We start from the raw sequence: 19,525 nt of genomic DNA, 5'->3' as shown, positions 1-19,525 counted from the left end.
TGGCCCAATCCTATTCCCTTCAGTGCTACCAGAGCTAGCTGTTGCAGAAGTGCCATAAAGCACTTTGCAGCGGCACTCCAGTTTGCACAGCCAGCGGGAAGGCAACAGCCTTCTTGCCGGCACCAGCATAAGAGGAGGAGTATGAGAGGAAGAGCAGTGACGGAGCAGAGGTGGGCAGATTGGGTCCATGAGAGGGACTGGATTGGTAGTGCCAGTGCGCGCCATATCCTATACCCTTTCCCAGGCCCAACTCAGCAACATGGATCAACACAGCAATTTCACTGGCATGGGACCAGGTTGACCTATAGTGCCAGCTGGGTCTTGCCCCAGAACAAGGAACAAATGTCCCTTTACCTTGAGAAGACTCTTCGCCTGCTAAACTTCCCCATGGGATGCAGCATAGACCATGCAAGTGCCACTACATCAGCATGGGGAAGTTTAATAGGAATGGGCTGCCCAGCATTTTCTGTTTGTCTCACAATCACTTGCAAAATCTCAGAGATTTGTATATGTTGAACTATGTGCAACTCCCCAAACCATTTTAGATTAAATTTGGAGGTGTTCATGCAATTCTAAGAGCCTTCTCACAAGACATGTAAATTCCTAAGCTAAGTGTCTCTGAATGCTTAAATAATTTCCCCCATCACACTTGACCACAGAGCCAGAATGCATACCCCCCAAATTTACATAATAAGAGTGTATAGTGTAGGACAGGGGTGCTCACACTTTTTTGGCTGGAGAGCTCCATTGAAACCCAGCAAGGCCCATAGATCTACCAGAGTTTTTTTACAATGTTTGTGCCATCATAACATATAACATTTATGTGTACAATGAATGTTGGTGTACCTTGCATAACCGCATGAGCCAATATTGCACAACACAACATAATTAACTATAAACAATTTTTGTAATTACTTGAGTTTACTTTGATGACTTGCACTGAAGTGAATCAGCCAAGGATGCATAGTCCGGACAGTAGCTGCTGACAGCCAGCCTCAAGCACACTTCCAAATGTTCATCAGTCATGGTGGAACAGTACTTGGACTTAATGATCTTCATGTAGGAAAAGGTTGACTCACATAAATAAGTGGAGCCCTTCCTGCCTCAGGTGCTCTTATACCCCTGAGGGCCCTATTGCCTTCAAGTGTCTGCAGCTGTGCAGCACACTCTGCTGGATGCCCAGGCCTTACCCTTAAAGGGGCCACTGCTGACACCACATCTACCTCCTCACCAGATCTTCCTTGATTCCAATACAAGTGGGGAGGGGGAGCAGATCTCTATACAGACCAGTGCAAAAACAAGGGAAAGGTGTGGGGGAGGGAAGATCTCTATATAGACATCACAGCAAGATCAGTGCAAAACCCCTTGCACACAGAACCAACAGATGGAAGTTGGGGGGGGGGCAAATCTCCATACATACCAGTGCAAAAACAGGGGAAAGTCATCCCCAGGAGAGTCAACGGGGCTCACTCCCAGGGATGCGTGGACAGGAGAGAAGCCTGCCAGCGGCTCCTCTCCAGGTCTACTCACGAGTCAGCCCCAGTAGAGTCAACGGGGCTCACTCACAGGGATGCGTCACTCCCAGGGCGGGGCTCACTCCCAGGGAGCTCACTCATTTTGAACTCATCCACTCATTTTGCCTCGAGATCGACTGTTAGATCGCAATTGACTTATTGAGCACCCCTGGTGTAGGACATGCTAAAATGTACATGCTTAGTTAGAGCATTATCGGGCAAGTGAACAAATGAACTTGGATATGCAAGAGCAATCCACCTAAATTCCAAGAACTATTGGCATGGAAGCTGCTAAGAGGGTTGGACTAAAAATCAGTATTTGGGGAGAGTGCTGTATAACAAGAAAAGATTAATTTTCAGTAAATAAGGACATTTTTTTTAAAAAGTTTTCATAGAGAAAATCAGTGCAATAGATTAAGCCTGTGGTTGTGATCCACCACCCAGGGAAACACTTGTCCCTGCCTCTTTAAGGGGTGGGAAGGGGGAAGGCACCAACGTGATTCCCAGGATCTCACTGCTGTTGGAGGGAGGGGGGGCTTTTATATTTACCTGAGGGAGTGTCAGTCTCCAAGGGGTTTGTGGAGGCCTGCAGATGCCTCTGCAGGATTCCCCAAACCTCTGTAATAGTAAAAATCATGATCAAAAGCCGCTTTCAGTTTTCGTTCAAAAACAGGAAGTGGTTTTCAATCTTTCTTTTTTTTAAAATTGCTACAGAGGCTTGGGGAGCCCTGCAGTGATGTCTGCAGGGCTTCCCACATTGCCCAGAAGCTGCCATTCCTTTACGCAAGAATTTAAAAACGCTTCCCCCAGCAGCAGCATAATCCTGGGGATTGCATTGCTGCCATACCCCCCTCCCAACCCCTTAAAGGGGCAGCGACAAGTGCTTCCCTGGCTGGTGGATGGCTCTGCCATTCAACTTATGGCCCAATCCTATCATGATCTTACACAGTGACACCTGTGAGACCCAATACTCTGACCTGAGCCCAACATATCCCCTTGGATCTACCAGATTTATTTTTTTTATTTATTCGATTTATATTCCGCCTTTCTCCCCGAAGGGCACCCAACTCATTTATACCAGAAAATGAGCTGGCTTGGATCCAAGTAGGCCTACTGGGGCCCAGGGAGTGGCAGTGTAAATTCTTACTTCTCTGCCTCTGCCTGGGCCCCAGTCAGCCCACAGGGTGCAGTGGAGGCTGCTGCTGCTGCATTGCGCACACTGTCGCTGGAAAGAGGCATACAGATGCATACAGACCTTTGGGTTTAGTTGTGGGTGGCATAATTCAAAAAGAAGCAGAGAAGTGAATGAAATTAGCAACCAAACCTGTGTTCTTCAGTGACCCAGAGAAACAAAGAGAGAACAGGATCAAGAGTTCTGACTATGCCCAAACCAAACCCATCTGCTCAAGGCTGGACTACAGCTGAATATATAGTTTGGAAAAATAGGTTATCTAGTACCACTGCTTACGTGGGAAGTGTGAGCTGTGAAAGACATGCCTCATTACCTACCAAAATGCTCAGTCTAAGGAAGGACACTGTAAGATTAAAACCCAATCCTAACTTGCGCTGGAGCAGACAGGCCAGCAGGCCTGCGCTGCATCAAGTTTGGGGCCGACTGTGGCACAGCCCAAGGCAAGGCGAAACTTTTCCCCTTACCCCAGGGAGAGCTAAAGGAGCCCCAATGAATCTACTTGGCTCTGCGCCACCTGAGGAGCTGCTCCACGCTGCCCAGGGAATGGGACCAGGATCCTGCATAATAGCCAAGTACTGGCTCTGCCTCCCACTCCCTGCCCGCTCCCAGGAACGACCGCCGCCCGCCCTACTCCACCCAAACGCCCCCTCCTGCCTCCTCCCTGCCCTTCCCATGCTGCCCCAGACCACTACGTCGGCCAAGCTTGGGTGACACAATCTTACCATGCCAGGCCTGGATCTGGCTTGGAGAGGCCAAATCAACTCCTTGCGCTGGTCTCCCCAATTCCTAAGAATATGCAAGTGTGCCTTATGGTACGCTTGCAACACCTCCATGTCAGCACAATTGACTTCGCCAGCCTAACCTAGGGGTTAGGATTGCACGCCTAAATCCTTCCATCACTTTCTGCAGGGACATTGCCATTAGCAGACTTTCAAATAATTGATCATTTATCGCAGTAGCGTAGCTAGAGTAGCGTGTTTTGTTAGCGCAAAACACCAGCAGTCCAACTCTAATATGCCCTGGAGCAAGCAGGCCACTGGGCCTGCACTTCATTCAGAGCTGGGCTGGGTTGAGTGTAACTCAGAGTAAGGGGAATGCATTCCCCTGACCCCATGTCGTGCGGCAGCTGCTTCATGGTGCTTCATGGTGCTACATGGTGCTACATGGGGCATAAGTCATGGGTGTGTCCTCGGTGCAAGGAGCTCCAGGCTCTCAGGGAACGCGTCCGCTCCCTTGAAGCCTTGGTGGCCGACCTGGAGAAGTGCAGGCAGCCAGAGGAGGACCGTGGGGAGACTTCCGGGGATGATCAGGCTTCGTCCCAACCTCAGGCGTGCAGCTCCTCGGCTGCCCGGGTGGGAAGTCTCGGGACTGGAGGACGTCATCCTGGAGAGGAGGGAAACAATCCCCTAGGGGGGATCCCTTCTCCAGGGGATGGGCCCGTATCCGAGCGCACTCGGGATACTCCTCGGCGGGAGGGGGGTCGGGGGCTTCTTGTAGTGGGGGATTCGATTATTAGAAACATAGAGAGGGGGGTTTGCGACGGATGTGAGGACCGCATGGTGACTTGCCTGCCTGGTGCGAAGGTTGCGGACATCACTTCTTGTCTAGACAGGCTAGTAGACAGTGCTGGGGGAGAGGTAGCGGCTGTGGTGCATGTCGGCACCAACGACGTGGGCAAGTGTAGCTGGGAGGTCCTGGAGGCCAAATTTAGGCTTTTAGGCAGGAAGCTGAAAGCCAGGACCTCAAAGGTAGCGTTCTCTGAAGTGCTACCTGTTCCACGCGCAGGGCCAGCTAGGCAGGCGGAGATCAGGGGTCTCAATGCGTGGATGAGACGGTGGTGTAGGGAGGAGGGGTTTAGATTCGTTAGGCACTGGGGAACGTTGTGGGACAAGCGGGGCCTGTACAAGAGGGACGGGCTCCATTTGAACCAGAATGGAACCAGACTGCTGGCGCATAACATTAAAAAGGTGGCAGAGCAGCTTTTAAACTGATCCCTGGGGGAAGGCCGACAGGAGCCGAGGGGCATCCGGTTCGGGACTCCTCATCCCTATGGGATGAGGATGGGGAGGTTAGAGAACAACAAGACAAAGGCAGGGTAGGAGAAGAAATTGGGAAAGGTAGGGTGATGGGATGTGATAGACGGTTTGGCACAATGAGAGGATGCGGGGACAAAGGAGCGAATAAGCAGCCCATCCTGGGGCATTCCGTGTATAAATGCTTTTATGCGAATGCCCGAAGTCTACGAGCAAAGGTGGGAGAACTGGAATGTCTGGTGACAAGGGAAAATATTGACATAGTGGGCATAACGGAAACCTGGTGGAATGCGGAGAATCAGTGGGATACCGCAATCCCGGGCTATAAACTCTACAGGAGGGACAGGCAGGGGCGTGTTGGAGGTGGGGTGGCCCTTTATGTTAAGGAAGGGATAGAATCCAGCAAAGTAGAGATTGAAGGTGGGTCCGACTCCACCGTAGAATCTCTGTGGGTTAAATTACCAGGCTTGTGCAGCAATGTAATACTGGGGGCGTGCTATCGTCCTCCAGACCAGAAATCTGATGGGGACCTTGAAATGAGGAAACAGATCAGGGAGGTGACAAGGAAGGACAGGGTTGTAATCATGGGGGACTTCAATTATCCTCATATTGACTGGGTCAATTTGTGTTCTGGCCACGATAAGGAAACCGGATTTCTTGACGTGCTGAATGACTGTGGCTTAGATCAGCTAGTCAAGGAGCCCACCAGAGGACAGGTGACTCTGGATTTAATTTTGTGCGGTACGCAGGACCTGGTTAGAGATGTAAACGTTACTGAGCCATTGGGGAACAGTGATCATGCTGCGATCCGTTTTGATGTGCACGTTGGGGGAAGAATACCAAGCAAATCTCTAACAAAAACCCTTGACTTCCGACGGGCGGACTTCCCTCAAATGAGGAGGCTGGTTAGAAGGAGGTTGAAAGGGAGGGTAAAAAGAGTCCAGTCTCTCCAGAGTGCATGGAGGCTGCTTAAAACAACAGTAATAGAGGCCCAGCAGAGGTGTATACCGCAAAGAAAGAAGGGTTCCACTAAATCCAGGAGAGTGCCCGCATGGCTAACCAGCCAAGTTAGAGAGGCTGTGAAGGGCAAGGAAGCTTCCTTCCGTAAATGGAAGTCTTGCCCTAATGAAGAGAATAAAAAGGAACATAAACTGTGGCAAAAGAAATGTAAGAAGGTGATAGGGGAGGCCAAGCGAGACTATGAGGAACGCATGGCCAGCAACATTAAGGGGAATAATAAAAGCTTCTTCAAATATGTTAGAAGCAGGAAACCCGCCAGAGAAGCGGTTGGCCCTCTGGATGGTGAGGGAGGGAAAGGGGAGATAAAAGGAGACTTAGAGATGGCAGAGAAATTAAATGAGTTCTTTGCATCTGTCTTCACGGCAGAAGACCTCGGGCAGATACCGCTGCCCGAACGGCCCCTCCTAACCGAGGAGTTAAGTCAGATAGAGGTTAAAAGAGAAGATGTTTCAGACCTCATTGATAAATTAAAGATCAATAAGTCACCGGGCCCTGATGGCATACACCCAAGGGTTATTAAGGAATTGAAGAATGAAGTTGCAGATCTCTTGACTAAGGTATGCAACTTGTCCCTCAAAACAGCCACGGTACCAGAAGATTGGAGGATAGCAAATGTCACGCCTATTTTTAAAAAGGGAAAGAGGGGGGACCCGGGAAACTATAGGCCGGTCAGCCTAATATCCATACCGGGTAAGATGGTGGAATGCCTCATCAAAGATAGGATCTCAAAACACATAGACGAACAGGCCTTGCTGAGGGAGAGTCAGCATGGCTTCTGTAAGGGTAAGTCTTGCCTCACGAACCTTATAGAATTCTTTGAAAAGGTCAACAGGCATGTGGATGCGGGAGAACCCGTGGACATTATATATCTGGACTTTCAGAAGGCATTTGACACGGTCCCTCACCAAAGGCTACTGAAAAAACTCCACAGTCAGGGAATTAGAGGACAGGTACTCTCGTGGATTGAGAACTGGTTGGAGGCCAGGAAGCAGAGAGTGGGTGTCAATGGGCAATTTTCACAATGGAGAGAGGTGAAAAGCGGTGTGCCCCAAGGATCTGTCCTGGGACCGGTGCTTTTCAACCTCTTCATAAATGACCTGGAGACAGGGTTGAGCAGTGAAGTGGCTAAGTTTGCAGACGACACCAAACTTTTCCGAGTGGTAAAGACCAGAAGTGATTGTGAGGAGCTCCAGAAGGATCTCTCCAGACTGGCAGAATGGGCAGCAAAATGGCAGATGCGCTTCAATGTCAGTAAGTGTAAAGTCATGCACATTGGGGCAAAAAATCAAAACTTTAGATATAGGCTGATGGGTTCTGAGCTGTCTGTGACAGATCAGGAGAGAGATCTTGGGGTGGTGGTGGACAGGTCGATGAAAGTGTCGACCCAATGTGCGGCGGCAGTGAAGAAGGCCAATTCTATGCTTGGGATCATTAGGAAGGGTATTGAGAACAAAACGGCTAATATTATAATGCCGTTGTACAAATCGATGGTAAGGCCACACCTGGAGTATTGTGTCCAGTTCTGGTCGCCGCATCTCAAAAAAGACATAGTGGAAATGGAAAAGGTGCAAAAGAGAGCGACTAAGCTGATTACGGGGCTGGGGCACCTTCCTTATGAGGAAAGGCTACGGCGTTTGGGCCTCTTCAGCCTAGAAAAGAGACGCTTGAGGGGGGACATGATTGAGACATACAAAATTATGCAGGGGATGGACAGAGTGGATAGGGAGATGCTCTTTACACTCTCACATAATACCAGAACCAGGGGACATCCACTAAAATTGAGTGTTGGGCGGGTTAGGACAGACAAAAGAAAATATTTCTTTACTCAGCGCGTGGTCAGTCTGTGGAACTCCTTGCCACAGGATGTGGTGCTGGCGTCTAGCCTAGACGCCTTTAAAAGGGGATTGGACAAGTTTCTGGAGGAAAAATCCATTATGGGGTACAAGCCATGATGTGTATGCGCAACCTCCTGATTTTAGGAATGGGTTAAGTCAGAATGCCAGATGTAGGGGAGAGCACCAGGACGAGGTCTCTTGTTATCTGGCGTGCTCCCTGGGGCATTTGGTGGGCCGCTGTGAGATACAGGAAGCTGGACTAGATGGGCCTATGGCCTGATCCAGTGGGGCTGTTCTTATGTTCTTATGTTCTTACTCAGATCTGCACTACCTAAAGCGGTGGCGCAGATTTGACTGACCTGGTGTAAGACCAGGCCTCTCATGAGGGGGGTTAGGATCCAGCCTAAGTGCCAGAACCTGGTACTGCCCCCCTCTCGGCCCCGGTTCTCCTACCCGCTGCCCACCCTCCCCCACACTGGAACTTCTTGGTTCTCCCCATCCCCAACCTACCCGACATCCCGTGCCAGCTTCCCTCAGCTGGCGCAACTCACCAGCTGAAGTACTGGAAGTGGCATGAGGAGGCTGGCGCGCATCCTTACACTGGCCTCCCCAATTGTCAAGAAAGTGCAAACGTGCCTTATGGCACTTTTGTGAAACTCCCAGGCCAGCACAAGGGACAAGGGTGACCCAGGATTGTACTCTAAGTTTTGCAGGGCACCTTACCTCAATGTGTAACCGGCACCTCCCCTTCGAAGCCCTTCTGGCTACTAGAGCAAAATGGAGACGTCTCCTCCATTTTGCTCTAGCAGTCTGGAATGGCTCTGAAGGGAAGGGGAAGGAACGCTTGCACACTGAGGTAAAGCGCCCTTGCAAAACCTAGTGTTTTGCACCCTCTCTAGTTAGGCAAATGCCTGTCAACTTCAAATAAGGATGTTGTCAGTTTAGTGGCTGGCTTCCCATCACCTGCAGCCAAAGGCCACCCAATTTTTGGGATGCTCTAGCAACTGACTGTAGATAGTAAATGTGCTTGCTAATGGCCAACACGTAAAGAAACTATTTATATAGCTATCAAGTACCGCTGAGCAGTCTGACTGAGGGCTCTGAAGCTGACAATAAACTCCATGTTGCAAGACAGAATATTATATGGCTTTGGCTTTTCTTTCTGATTTTACTCAGAAATTTATTTAATCCCGACTTTCATTCACCATTGATCAGTTTGTTAATTTCTTTCTTGTTAAGGTCTGATTTACTCTGGCTGTCTAATTGGTGTACTTCTAATGTGATCTTTCTCCAAGACCTATGTAGACTCATGAGTCACCCAGAGACCACAACAGGAGATTGAACAACACAAGTTATATTACAGCTCTCCGTTTTTTGGGGGGGAAAAATTAGACTCTCTTTAATGACATCTCTCTTGGGTCAATGTACTATAAACAAAAAATTGATACTTTGTGAACTGAAAAGTAAAGGTTTCTTCGTAAAAGTGAATGCTGATTTATACTTACAGCAATAGATCCATGCGGAGAGTGAAAAGGGCTTTTTGGTTTCATTCAGAGTCATCTCATTAGCTCCATTTTTTTTAATCAATTTCCTTTGATCAAGCAAAGGCAGGTTTGTAGCCAGAGGGGTTTCCCTTCTGACTCATAGTATAAAAGATGTTTATATAATATTATCCAAACTCTGTCTCTATGCATCCCCAGTTCATTCCCCACTGCCTTTTGTCAGGTGTTGGCTAAAAGACTGTAGCACAGAGTTATGACAGCAAAGGAGAAAGAGTATATACAATAACAATCAAAGACTTTGGAAAGGACACACCAGAAATCTTACAGGGAAAGGAATGCGCTAGAGCAGAGCGTACACTCACAGGCCTAGAAGCACTTTATAGCTGTGAAAGATGGGAGAAAAAGATGACTATTTGAACTGCAGGCTTGATGAGGATTCTGATGGATGTTAGACATTGGGGATCTTGGGAAGAAAATACATTAAAAGAAAAAAGGAGAAAAAAAATTACATTGAATACTTGCTATATGGGTTCTGCCAATTATTGGTCTTTGGATTGCATACTGATTTTTGTTCAAAGGCATGATACACATTCCCAGGAAATGGAAATCACACTGTTTGCAAATATGGAACATAACAGTATTGGACTCCATCATCAATTTGAACAGCTGTATTACAATATGAGAAGCTGGAGTGACAAGGGTCTTCTACTTTCCTTCACAATCATTTGTTTGACTTCCTTAATCCTTTAAAGCTCTAAGCAGAGTCTACTGAGGGTTTATTTAATGAGATGAACACAAAGGATAAAAGATTTTCTTGGGGAGATCTACACCAGCAGGCACCCGAACACCTGGGCTGAGGTTTGGACTGCTGCGGTTTCATCTCCCCGGTCCAGTTCTTGCTTCTTCGTAGAGCTACTGCAGTGAAGAGGCAGTAGCCAAGGACCACTCTGAAATGTGCAGCACAAAAGAGAAGGCACCACACACCCTGCAACTGTCATTTGCTGCCACATTCTTTTTGAAGGCCATTTCATAGAGATAATTGAAACAGGGCCTGCCAGTTTCAAGAACCACCAGCAGACACAGCCACAAACTGGGGTGATTTATTATTATTATTATTTTTAATTGTATGTGAACTGCTTTCAGAGGTGTCAACTTGAAAACAGTATACAAGTAAGGCTGCAATCCTATGAACCCTTCCCTGGGAGTAAGTCCCATTGAACATAATGGAACTTATTTCTGAATAGACATACATAGGATTAGATCAAATAATAAGAATAATCTGCTCTGCTGGATCAGAATAAGGATTCCTCTAGCCCAGCATTCTCAAGTTATGCTATGTTTTTAACTTAGGACAAGTTAAAAGAAAAATAGATTTAGGTCGCAATCCTAAGCAACTTTCCAGCACTGACATAAGGACAATGCAACTCCGAGCTAAGGGAATGAACATTGCCTTACTTTGAGGAGGCCTCCATGACTGACCCCCAACTGCAGGATGCAGCACATGCCCCACAGGCACAGCTATGCCAGTGCTGGAAAGTTGATTAGGAATGCGCCCTTATCCAAATAACTTGATCTGACATATGAAACTTCCTATCTTTACTACTTACTATGGATCCTTGCAGTGATTTAGAGCATGATCATATTGGGCTTTAGCGCCGGCGTTGAGCGAGGTGTGAGGTGTCATAAACATGCCGTAAAGCACATTTACGGCACAACAGGAGGGAACGCCGGTGCAGAGCTCAGTGCCAGAAGGCACTGGCATGCAATGAGTGGCACCGCCAGCCGGAGGTGCAGCTGTTTGGGGCGGGAGGAGGCATTCTGGGGTGGAGGGAGGATGGAACAGGGAGAAGTGCAGGGGCAGGAGAGGAGTGCGACCAGCAGAAGAGGACACTGCAGTAGCCGTTTTGGCACTGCTGTTCCTCTAGGCACTGGGAAGCATAGGATTAGGCAGCTAGATACGTCAATGTTAAATTTTAAGGGTTGTGAATAACAGCAATGGCATCCAAAGAACAGAAAGCAGCAGGTTTAGGTACTTGGTGTTATTTTATTTTGTCAAGCTTTGTTTGATTGCTTACACACACTGCATAGAATGTGAGCTATTGAAATGCCAAAGTCATAGCTTCGGAAGACTCCAATTCTTATCGGTATTCAATCCAAAGCAAATAAATTAAAAAGCATTAGGGTTGCATGGTTAAACAGTCAAGCAAAATATGGAAATTCCCACATTATGGTTGCACGCACATCTTTAACTCTGTTCCCCTGTGCACATGCATTTTCATACAGACTTTAATTACAGTATTTCTCAAACAATGTAATAGTACATGAGATTTCTTCAACTACACCTGCACAGAATCTTAGAGTGCTATGTGCTATTTTTTGTATGCCAAACAATTTCCACTAAGGTACAAAAAAAAAAAATCACAAGCAATCCATTTTTGCTCAGCACACTCCACAGTAATAACCAACATTGGTTGTCAATCTCCTTCCAAGTCACCTATTTCTTCCTAACTGTTGCCAATGTACTACATATGTGATCAGCCAATGAGCAAAGCCATTAATGGCCCAATTCTTACAAGGGCCTGTATTGGCAGAACACATGTTCTGCAAGTGCATAAAGCACTTTGTGACAGCGCAAGGCATATTTATGTGTTGGCAAAATACACCTTTCCCCGGAGCTTAAAGAGCTTTGTGACAGCACAAGGCTCAGACACACCAGTAGGAAGGCCAGAGCCTTCCCACTTGCACTGGCAGTCTTTGGAAGGTCTGCCAGAGCAGCTAAGTCCAATGGAAGGGTGAGGAGAGGGTGGTGAACGGGCTGAATAGGGCATTGTGAAGCCGGAATGGGATGGCAAAGGTGGGTGAATCAGGCCTGGGAGGGGGCAGGATCGGTGGTGCTGACCTCCGCCATAGCTAAACCCCTTTTCCTGGTCTGATCCACCTCCATGGATCTACTCAGACTGGTGCCAGCAATAGCACTGGCATAGGTCCATGTTGACCTGTTGCAGCTGCTGGGGTTTACTTCAGGCCCTGGAGCAAGGGGATAAATGTCCTCTTACCCTGAGGAGAAATCCAGCAGATAGAAATCCCTGTAGAACGCACTACAGTCCATACCAATGCTGCTGAATTGCTGCATGGGGATTTACGTTGAGTTGAGCAGTTAATGCTCCACTCCCTATTTGCACTAAAAGTTCATTCCCATAGTAACGTTCCAGCTCCTATCCCCATTTCTTAGCCACTATGGTTTGTAGAAAATCCCAAAGCCACCAAGAAGCTGTGGCTGTTTTCATGCATGGCTCAGTTCACATGCTGTGGTTCTCAATACAAATGCGCCACATGGAATTGCAAGGCAAAATCACATGTATCATGTGAACCCTTGTAATGAGTGACCTATGGATGAAAAAAAAAAATTTTAACCTTGAAATTCATTCCCAGGAACAAAAATCACATATTCACATCAGCAGATGACAGTCCTGAATACAGCAACAGGTTTCACAACAATATCACAGATCCACAAAAAGAAAAAGAAAAAACCATGTCGCTGTGCAAGAACTGCAAGAACATAAAATGTGACCAGTGATTCAACATAATGGACAGTGATGTGAGGGTGGAACTCTCTCTATAGTCTCTCTATAATATTTTCTCCAGGTATAAAGTTTTGTATGAAGTTCTGTTGTCCAAATTTCTGTACAAGAAATATCAGACTATCACACAGAAGAACAACACAGCCCATGCAAGGTCTTTAAAAAATGCAAACACAACACTACAAATTGTATGTTAGTTGTAACAAAATACTTTTCAACGATTTCACAAATGGGTTCTGCTCTCAAAAGGAGGCTACAGAAGCCTTCAGATGCTGACTGTGAAGATTATAGACGGTTGGTACCAGAGGGTTTCCACTTTGCAGTCAGTTTGAAATGGACATGTGGACACAACTGACTTTGGGCCCAATCCTATGGAGTGCGCACTGGCTCACAGCTGGCATGCACTGTCACAAACATGCTGTAAGGCACATTCGCGGGCCCTAGCACTGTTGCACCGCTGGCACTAGCACCACTAGGCTAGCACCAGTGGACCACTGGAGCTCTGCTGCTTGGCGGTCATGTGGACTATCAAGCAGCAAAGAGGTAGGTGGGTTGGGTTGTCGCAGAATTCAGTAGTCCCATTGCAGGGCTACTTGCTTTACCTGGGAAAAGGGGACAAAAGTCCCCTTCTCCTGAGGAGGATACAGCGGTTGCCTGGAGCATGCTGGATGCAGTGGCAGCCATTTTCAGCACCGCTGTAGCCCTGGTTGGCAACTTTCAGTCTCGAAAGACTATGGTATAAGCCTACAGCACCCAGTATTCCCAGGCGGTCTCCCATCCAAATACTAACCAGGCCTGACCCTGCTTAGCTTCCAAGATCAGATGAGATTGGGCATGTGCAGGGTAACAGTTGCTGCAGGAATGGGCTGTTCACCTCTTACGGCAAAGTAATGGCCATGACTATGGTTTGTCAAAGGCTAGTGAATTCAGACATTATGACACATCACAATCAGCATCAACTATGGTTTGCAGGTTAGCTTTAAATCATTTGTCAATGTCCTGATCTTGCAACCCCTTTCAAACATGATTTCTACATTGGTGTCGGATCAAACATAACAAGCAATAGCTTAGCTTTAGAAATTGTGTCGTTTCAAGCAATCAGCCATCAACCGTTTGGCAGGATGTTGGAATGTAGCCTTTTATACAATCCTACACCTGAAGGTGCAATTCAGAGTGACACCATATAATTTCTTACCTTTCCTACATAGAGAGGGTCAGTTCCCATGTATTCCTCAAGGACAAAGAACTGATTCCAAACCCAGCTGCGCTTGGTCCGTGATCGCCCAGACTGGAAGTAGGGCTTTGACCTGGATCTTGGGAGTTCTGTTTGACTCATCCCAGAAAGACAGAGGAAAAGCGCTACTATCTGCAAAAAATGGCAGAACTCCACTTTGCCCAACCTCATTATTTTATTTTTGTTGTTGCTTTTGTTCTTCTCCCTGTGTAAGGAAATAAATAAATAAAAAACCTTGACAAGACAGTGGCACAGTTCCAGTCGGCTTCGTAGCTGTAGCCTCCAGTAGGGTGTCAGCTGGGAGTCCAGAGATAATAATTTGTGGAGTGTTCGATTAAAAAAGGTCTCCACTGCTGAATAGGTTTCACAAGAGAAATGGTATAATAGGTGCCTATAAGGGGGGAAAAAAGACAAGAACTGTTGTCAGAATTATTTCCTGTTAAATTGCATTTCTTTCAAGTTTCATTTCATCCATCACAAGTAAGATACAAGCAATACTTTGACACTCTGAATGCTTTCCTCTTGATTACATCATTATTTTTGACTGGTGTGGGGGGGGGAGGAGTAGGAAAGAAGACCTGCCAGTATGGCATTGTAAATTTTGCGATACTCATTGAGATTTACTTCTAAATAAACCATCCTAGGCAGGTCTACTTAGAAGTAAGCTCTATTGTATTCAGTGGGACTTACTCTCAAGAAAGTGTACTTAGTAGTGCAGCCACAGTTAGGATCAGGTTTTAGTGGAAGACATGTAGCAGGGGATCTGAATTGAAATTGCCACTCATTCACAAGTTTCAGGGTGACCTTGAACAAGTTACTTTTTCGTCTAGTGCAGAGGTGTCCAAAGTTTTTGGCAGGAGGGCCACATCATCTCTCTGACACTGTGTCGGGGGCCGGGGGGAAAATAATTTACATTTAAAATTTGAATAAATTTACATGATTTTATATAAATGAATATATTAAAGATGAACTTATATGAATGAATGAAGGTCTTGCAATAGCTCAAGGCCTATAAAAGGCCTTGCACAAAGTAAGGCTGGCCTTTCCCTTGCTGCCACTACTGCATCACAGACATGAAACAACAAGCAGTGGAGGGAGCCCTCATCCCACAGCTCAAGCGAGACGTCAAACAGTCACCCTCACGCTGACAGCAGTTGCATTGGGCCAGTGCAGGCTCCAACGAATCTCCGGAGGGCCAGAGGCTCATTGGAGACTGGGGGCTCCCTAAGGTCCGCATTGAGAGGCCTCGAGGGCTGCAAGTGGCCCCAGGGCCGGGGTTTGGGCACCCCTGGTCTAGTGTCCAACATGATTTTTAGGAAAATAAAATGGGGTGGGGGGTAGGAAAGAACCCAAAGACAACACTGTCAGTTCATGGGGGAAAAGTGGAATGCAAGCGTAAAGCAATTAAGAAACCCATTGCTATGTCTTGGAAGAGTGCCACGGACTTTAGTCTCAATATGATAACCCTAACACACACCTCCTGCTTCTTGGTATTTTTGATTTGTGTAATATGCAAATAGTTTGTAACGGAGATATAGTGAAGATGGAGTATCACAATCTGTATAGCTATTTATCTTTTAAAATGCTCTCTCCACATCTGTTTTTTTTTTTACCATGACTCAAAGCAAGCATCGTATTTCTTTCATTTATCTCTTTATTTCTTTCCTTCTGACAGTGGTGACTCTGGGTAATGTCATGCCCAAGGCCACTACCATAAAGTGCATCCCTCAAGGCTGGCACCCCTCCCTCCCCAAGGCTGGCAGACCTTTACCCTGCTTACCTGGGTACTCTGGAGCCTCTGAGAGCACTTGGGAAGCCTTCTGAGACTCCAAAGGGCCCTTAGACAGTACTGTTTAAAGGGCCCTTCGGAGGTTTCCAAGCACCCTGGGACACTGCACAATGCCATATCACCCCCTGGATCAAACCTCAGGGATGCCACTGCCTGCTGCTAACAATCAACTTGACCTGTCAGAATTAGGAACCTAAGCAGCTAAAAACAGCTGCTTTGTACAAGAACAAAGGACAGGGGTTAGCCCAAACCTCCTGTGCCTAAGAGGGAAGCAAAATGAATCAGTGGGTGGATCAGTTCTGTACTTAAAATGGAATGTTATGGATCTTGTGCAGCATATTAAACTCCTGCCCATGTATCACTGCAAAAGGTCAAACAATAATTTGATTTTAGATGTTCAGTGCAATGTTGACATGAACCTGAGCGATGCTCTAGGAATAGTAATTGTAATAACAATAATAGCATCTTTGGTTACATAATTTCAGATAGAGTATTCTAATATATCAGGTGCTGGTAGAATGAACAATCACATCCAAAGTGATACTCCTATGTATCCTATGTGTCCTACCAACCTCTAATATCAATTTGGTTGGGAGCCAGTAGAAAATTTTTTATGCAGACAAATCCAGACTCTAAAACCTCCTCCCTAAAAAAGTATACCTTGTCCCATCCTTGCCAGTTATACACTGGGTAGTAAAAACTTTTTTAGTCCAGAGAGTTCTTAATCTGCAGTGTTGTTGTGAGGTTTTAGTTTTCCTGAACTTCTACCTATTCCTTTAAAAAAAGAAAAACTATTGTTTTATTGCCTTATTGCTGCTTTATTTGACTGCTATAAGCTGCCTGGGCATCATTTTTAAGGTGGAAAGGTGGAATAAATAAATATTAAACTGAGAAAAATGTTACAATGGTCAGGCACTGGAATAGACAGGTGGTTTGTGACACACTTCCTTAGATGTGAATTAAACATTTAAAGCATTTCTTCTCCCCAAATGACACAATTATATTGTATGTTGGGTTGTTTTGCTGTTCATCTCCTTAAAAGAGATAACTCTGGGTGGTAGGCCACACCCCCAAAAATAAAGCTTCCTAAAAAATAAAGCCTTTGGGTATCAAAAGCATGGCTGACACTCCAGGCATACAATATGATTGCTTTTAACTCTATGTAAGTGTCCTTCCCTCCTGCAGGAAGGCTTCCGCCTCCTTGTCAGGGCAAGGATGTCAAGCAGTCAAGACAATTTAGAAAAGTGTCAAATGCTAACAAGGAAATGAGAGGGAAATTAAAGCAGACACCAGGTCACATACGCAAGGGAAAAGAGATTGCATTTTAGGAAGCTTCAAACGAAAGAAGAATTCGTCTTGCCAACTTCCATATCGCCAGATCGCTAAGCCATGAAACATCCTACTAAATAAATGAATTTACCTCATGTATTTAATACCTGTCATCTGCTTTAAAAGCACACTTATGCTAACAACCGTTGGCTCCATGCGCAGTCCTTTCAGCGGTGCAGTTTGTGTGTTATATTCTCCAAAAGGTACCCAGAGGGCAAAACCGTAATGCAAATAAAAGCATTTCTGATTACAGAATCCATTTAACACCCTTTTATAGTAATCCCTTCTGAGGTACTTCCTTGCACCAGAAGGGCTCTGCTAAAAGAGGTTGGAGGAATAAACCACTAACTCATTGAGTATTTTAACTCAGCAACAGCAGTGTAAATGTCCCCACCTAAAACACTAGTATCTTCTTTCCTAAGGAACAGCAAGGAAACACCATCAGCCAAACACCTGCGTGACTTCTGAGTACAACAAGAGTCAGGAGGACAGGCTAGGATTAGGTTTTGCTTGTTATAATACAACAAAATATCAAAGCGCTTGTTTCAGTTCACCTCCACACATTTGTATATATGCATGGTTGTTCCTGTTTGTTTAAAATAATAACTCCCCATGTAACCCACACACATTTTGTTGTCTTAAAAGTTAGACCTAATCTTGCGTATGTTTGGGGTGCTGAATCCAAAAGTGGCATAGGTTTTGCCGACCAGCTTTAGTTTTGGGGGTACGGCATAGCCACTTTATGGCATAGCCACCAAGGCATTGCAAAGCCATGGCACTGGCTTCCTCACGAGGAAGCTGCTTGAACCAGCAGATATGGCGGCTATACTGTACCCCCAAAATGAGAGCAAACTGAGCAAAACTGATGCCTTTTTTTGATTCAGCACCCCCAAAATACCTCAAATTCGTTCAAACAATCTTGGCAACTTAAAAAAAGGATTTTTTGGTCAGCCTGTGTTATTGTTGTGGTATATTATTGTGGTAACTGCAGCTAGCATAACTTGACCCTGAAAAATGGCTAACGCTACAGGAATGAGTCAGAATTGATCCCAGTCTCCTACTGCCTCAGTGGGAGACATTTCTCAGCAACAAGAGGCAAGCTGGGAGTTGCTAAACTCACGGTGGATTACCAGTACTGTAAGCCAAGGATGTCAAACGTAAGCCCTACAGGCCAGATATGGCTTGCAGAAGCTCTTTATCTGACGCACATGATAACTAGGCTCCCCCAGCGTTGCCCTTTCAGCAGCTCTGCTTCTTCTGAGGATCTGAGCAAGAGAGATAGAAGGAGGTCTCAGAAGGCAAGGAACACTGAAAGAGGCAGACCAAGAGGAGTGTGAGAGAGAGAGAGACGCTGCCAAAGTGCTGGGAGAGCAAATTATCATGTGAGCCATCCTTTCAGCAGTGCCACTTTTGCACTCATCAAGGATGATTCTGTTTCCGGTTGAGAGGGGTAGGAGCAGTGACCGACAGGAGCCTGTTAGCCAGCCCTTCTAAAAGTTTCAGACCATTCTCCATCCTGGTTGGCTGTTACAGGTGTGATTACCATAAGGGGATAAAAAGGGACCCTCAGAGGGTTTGGTGTGCTTCTCTTGAGCTGTGAGTCTTGGGTATTGCCCTGCCTGCTGCTAGTCTCTTTGGTTTTGCTTGCCACCTTGGGTGCCTGGTCAGACAGGTAGCCTGGGAGCCATTTGTTCTCCAGTGGTCAGAGGACCCAGGTGAGAGAGATAAATGTAGACAAGCATAGTCAGAAAACTAGTTTTGTTATTTTAGAACTGATGCATTTCTGGAAGTCTGCAACTCTTGCAATTGCTGCCTTGTAATGACTGTGTAACCTTAACTTTATTTAAGAAACCAAAACGTATTTTACAGGCCTGATTTTGGTCTTGAGTACTGGGGAAAGGAGTCTGCTGTCCAGCCTAACTGTTTGGTTAAGCTACCAAAAGTCTAAGTTATAGTCCAGAGCCTTGAAGTCTGGGTCCCTGAGTTGGGGGGAGCCCAGGGTCAGCAAGGGCTGGTGTAAGCCCGTAGGGCCTCAGAGTCCCTGAAATGAGGCACTGGCATATTCAAGGTAGTGGCAGTATACCAAGATTCGATAGTAATTCGGTTTGATTGGCTAAGAACTGTGTCTTGCAGTCTCAAGGTACGTTGTGCCCCCTTGAGACTGCAAGGAACAGAAGAACCACAACTAAGAACTGCGGGCCTGATGCTTAAGCTGGGACTCAGACCCCTTAATTGCCTGGCCTACCTAAGAACTTAAATTGGGCATGGGGACCCCTGGACTTCTGAAAGGTTAGACAGCAAGGCCAGGGGCTGGAAAAACAGGGTAAGGGTGTGGGTGCCTGGGATGTGGGTCTGATCCTTACTTCGACACAACTGTAATAGAAACTGAAAGAAGACAGACAATGCTGCCAATTTATTCCTTTCCTTTGTTGTCTAATCTCTCTCAGGCCAGCTGGAGCAAGGCCCGGTATGTAGATCGCTGATAGAAGTAATGCT

General features: G+C 46.4%; 1 protein-coding gene and 1 pseudogene across 1 annotated transcript in view; both read right to left on the bottom strand.

Annotated features, from left to right (window-relative positions):
• CDH7 (cadherin 7) overlaps positions 1–14,082 on the bottom strand; it is a 133,592-nt gene extending 119,510 nt beyond the window's left edge. Inside the window, exon 1 of the mRNA XM_066626413.1 lies at positions 13,873–14,082. Within this exon, the coding sequence (XP_066482510.1) occupies positions 13,873–14,082 (210 nt within the window). The remainder of the gene's footprint in view (positions 1–13,872) is intronic.
• On the bottom strand, positions 13,419–13,538 carry LOC136650179 (5S ribosomal RNA; annotated as a pseudogene).
• Positions 14,083–19,525: the final 5,443 nt, after the last annotated feature.

Source organism: Tiliqua scincoides, chromosome 4, assembly GCF_035046505.1.
Source record: "Tiliqua scincoides isolate rTilSci1 chromosome 4, rTilSci1.hap2, whole genome shotgun sequence".
Classification (NCBI taxonomy): Eukaryota; Metazoa; Chordata; class Lepidosauria; order Squamata; family Scincidae; genus Tiliqua; species Tiliqua scincoides.
Note: the sequence above shows the minus strand (reverse complement) of the source record. Positions and strands in the feature narration are given on the sequence as shown.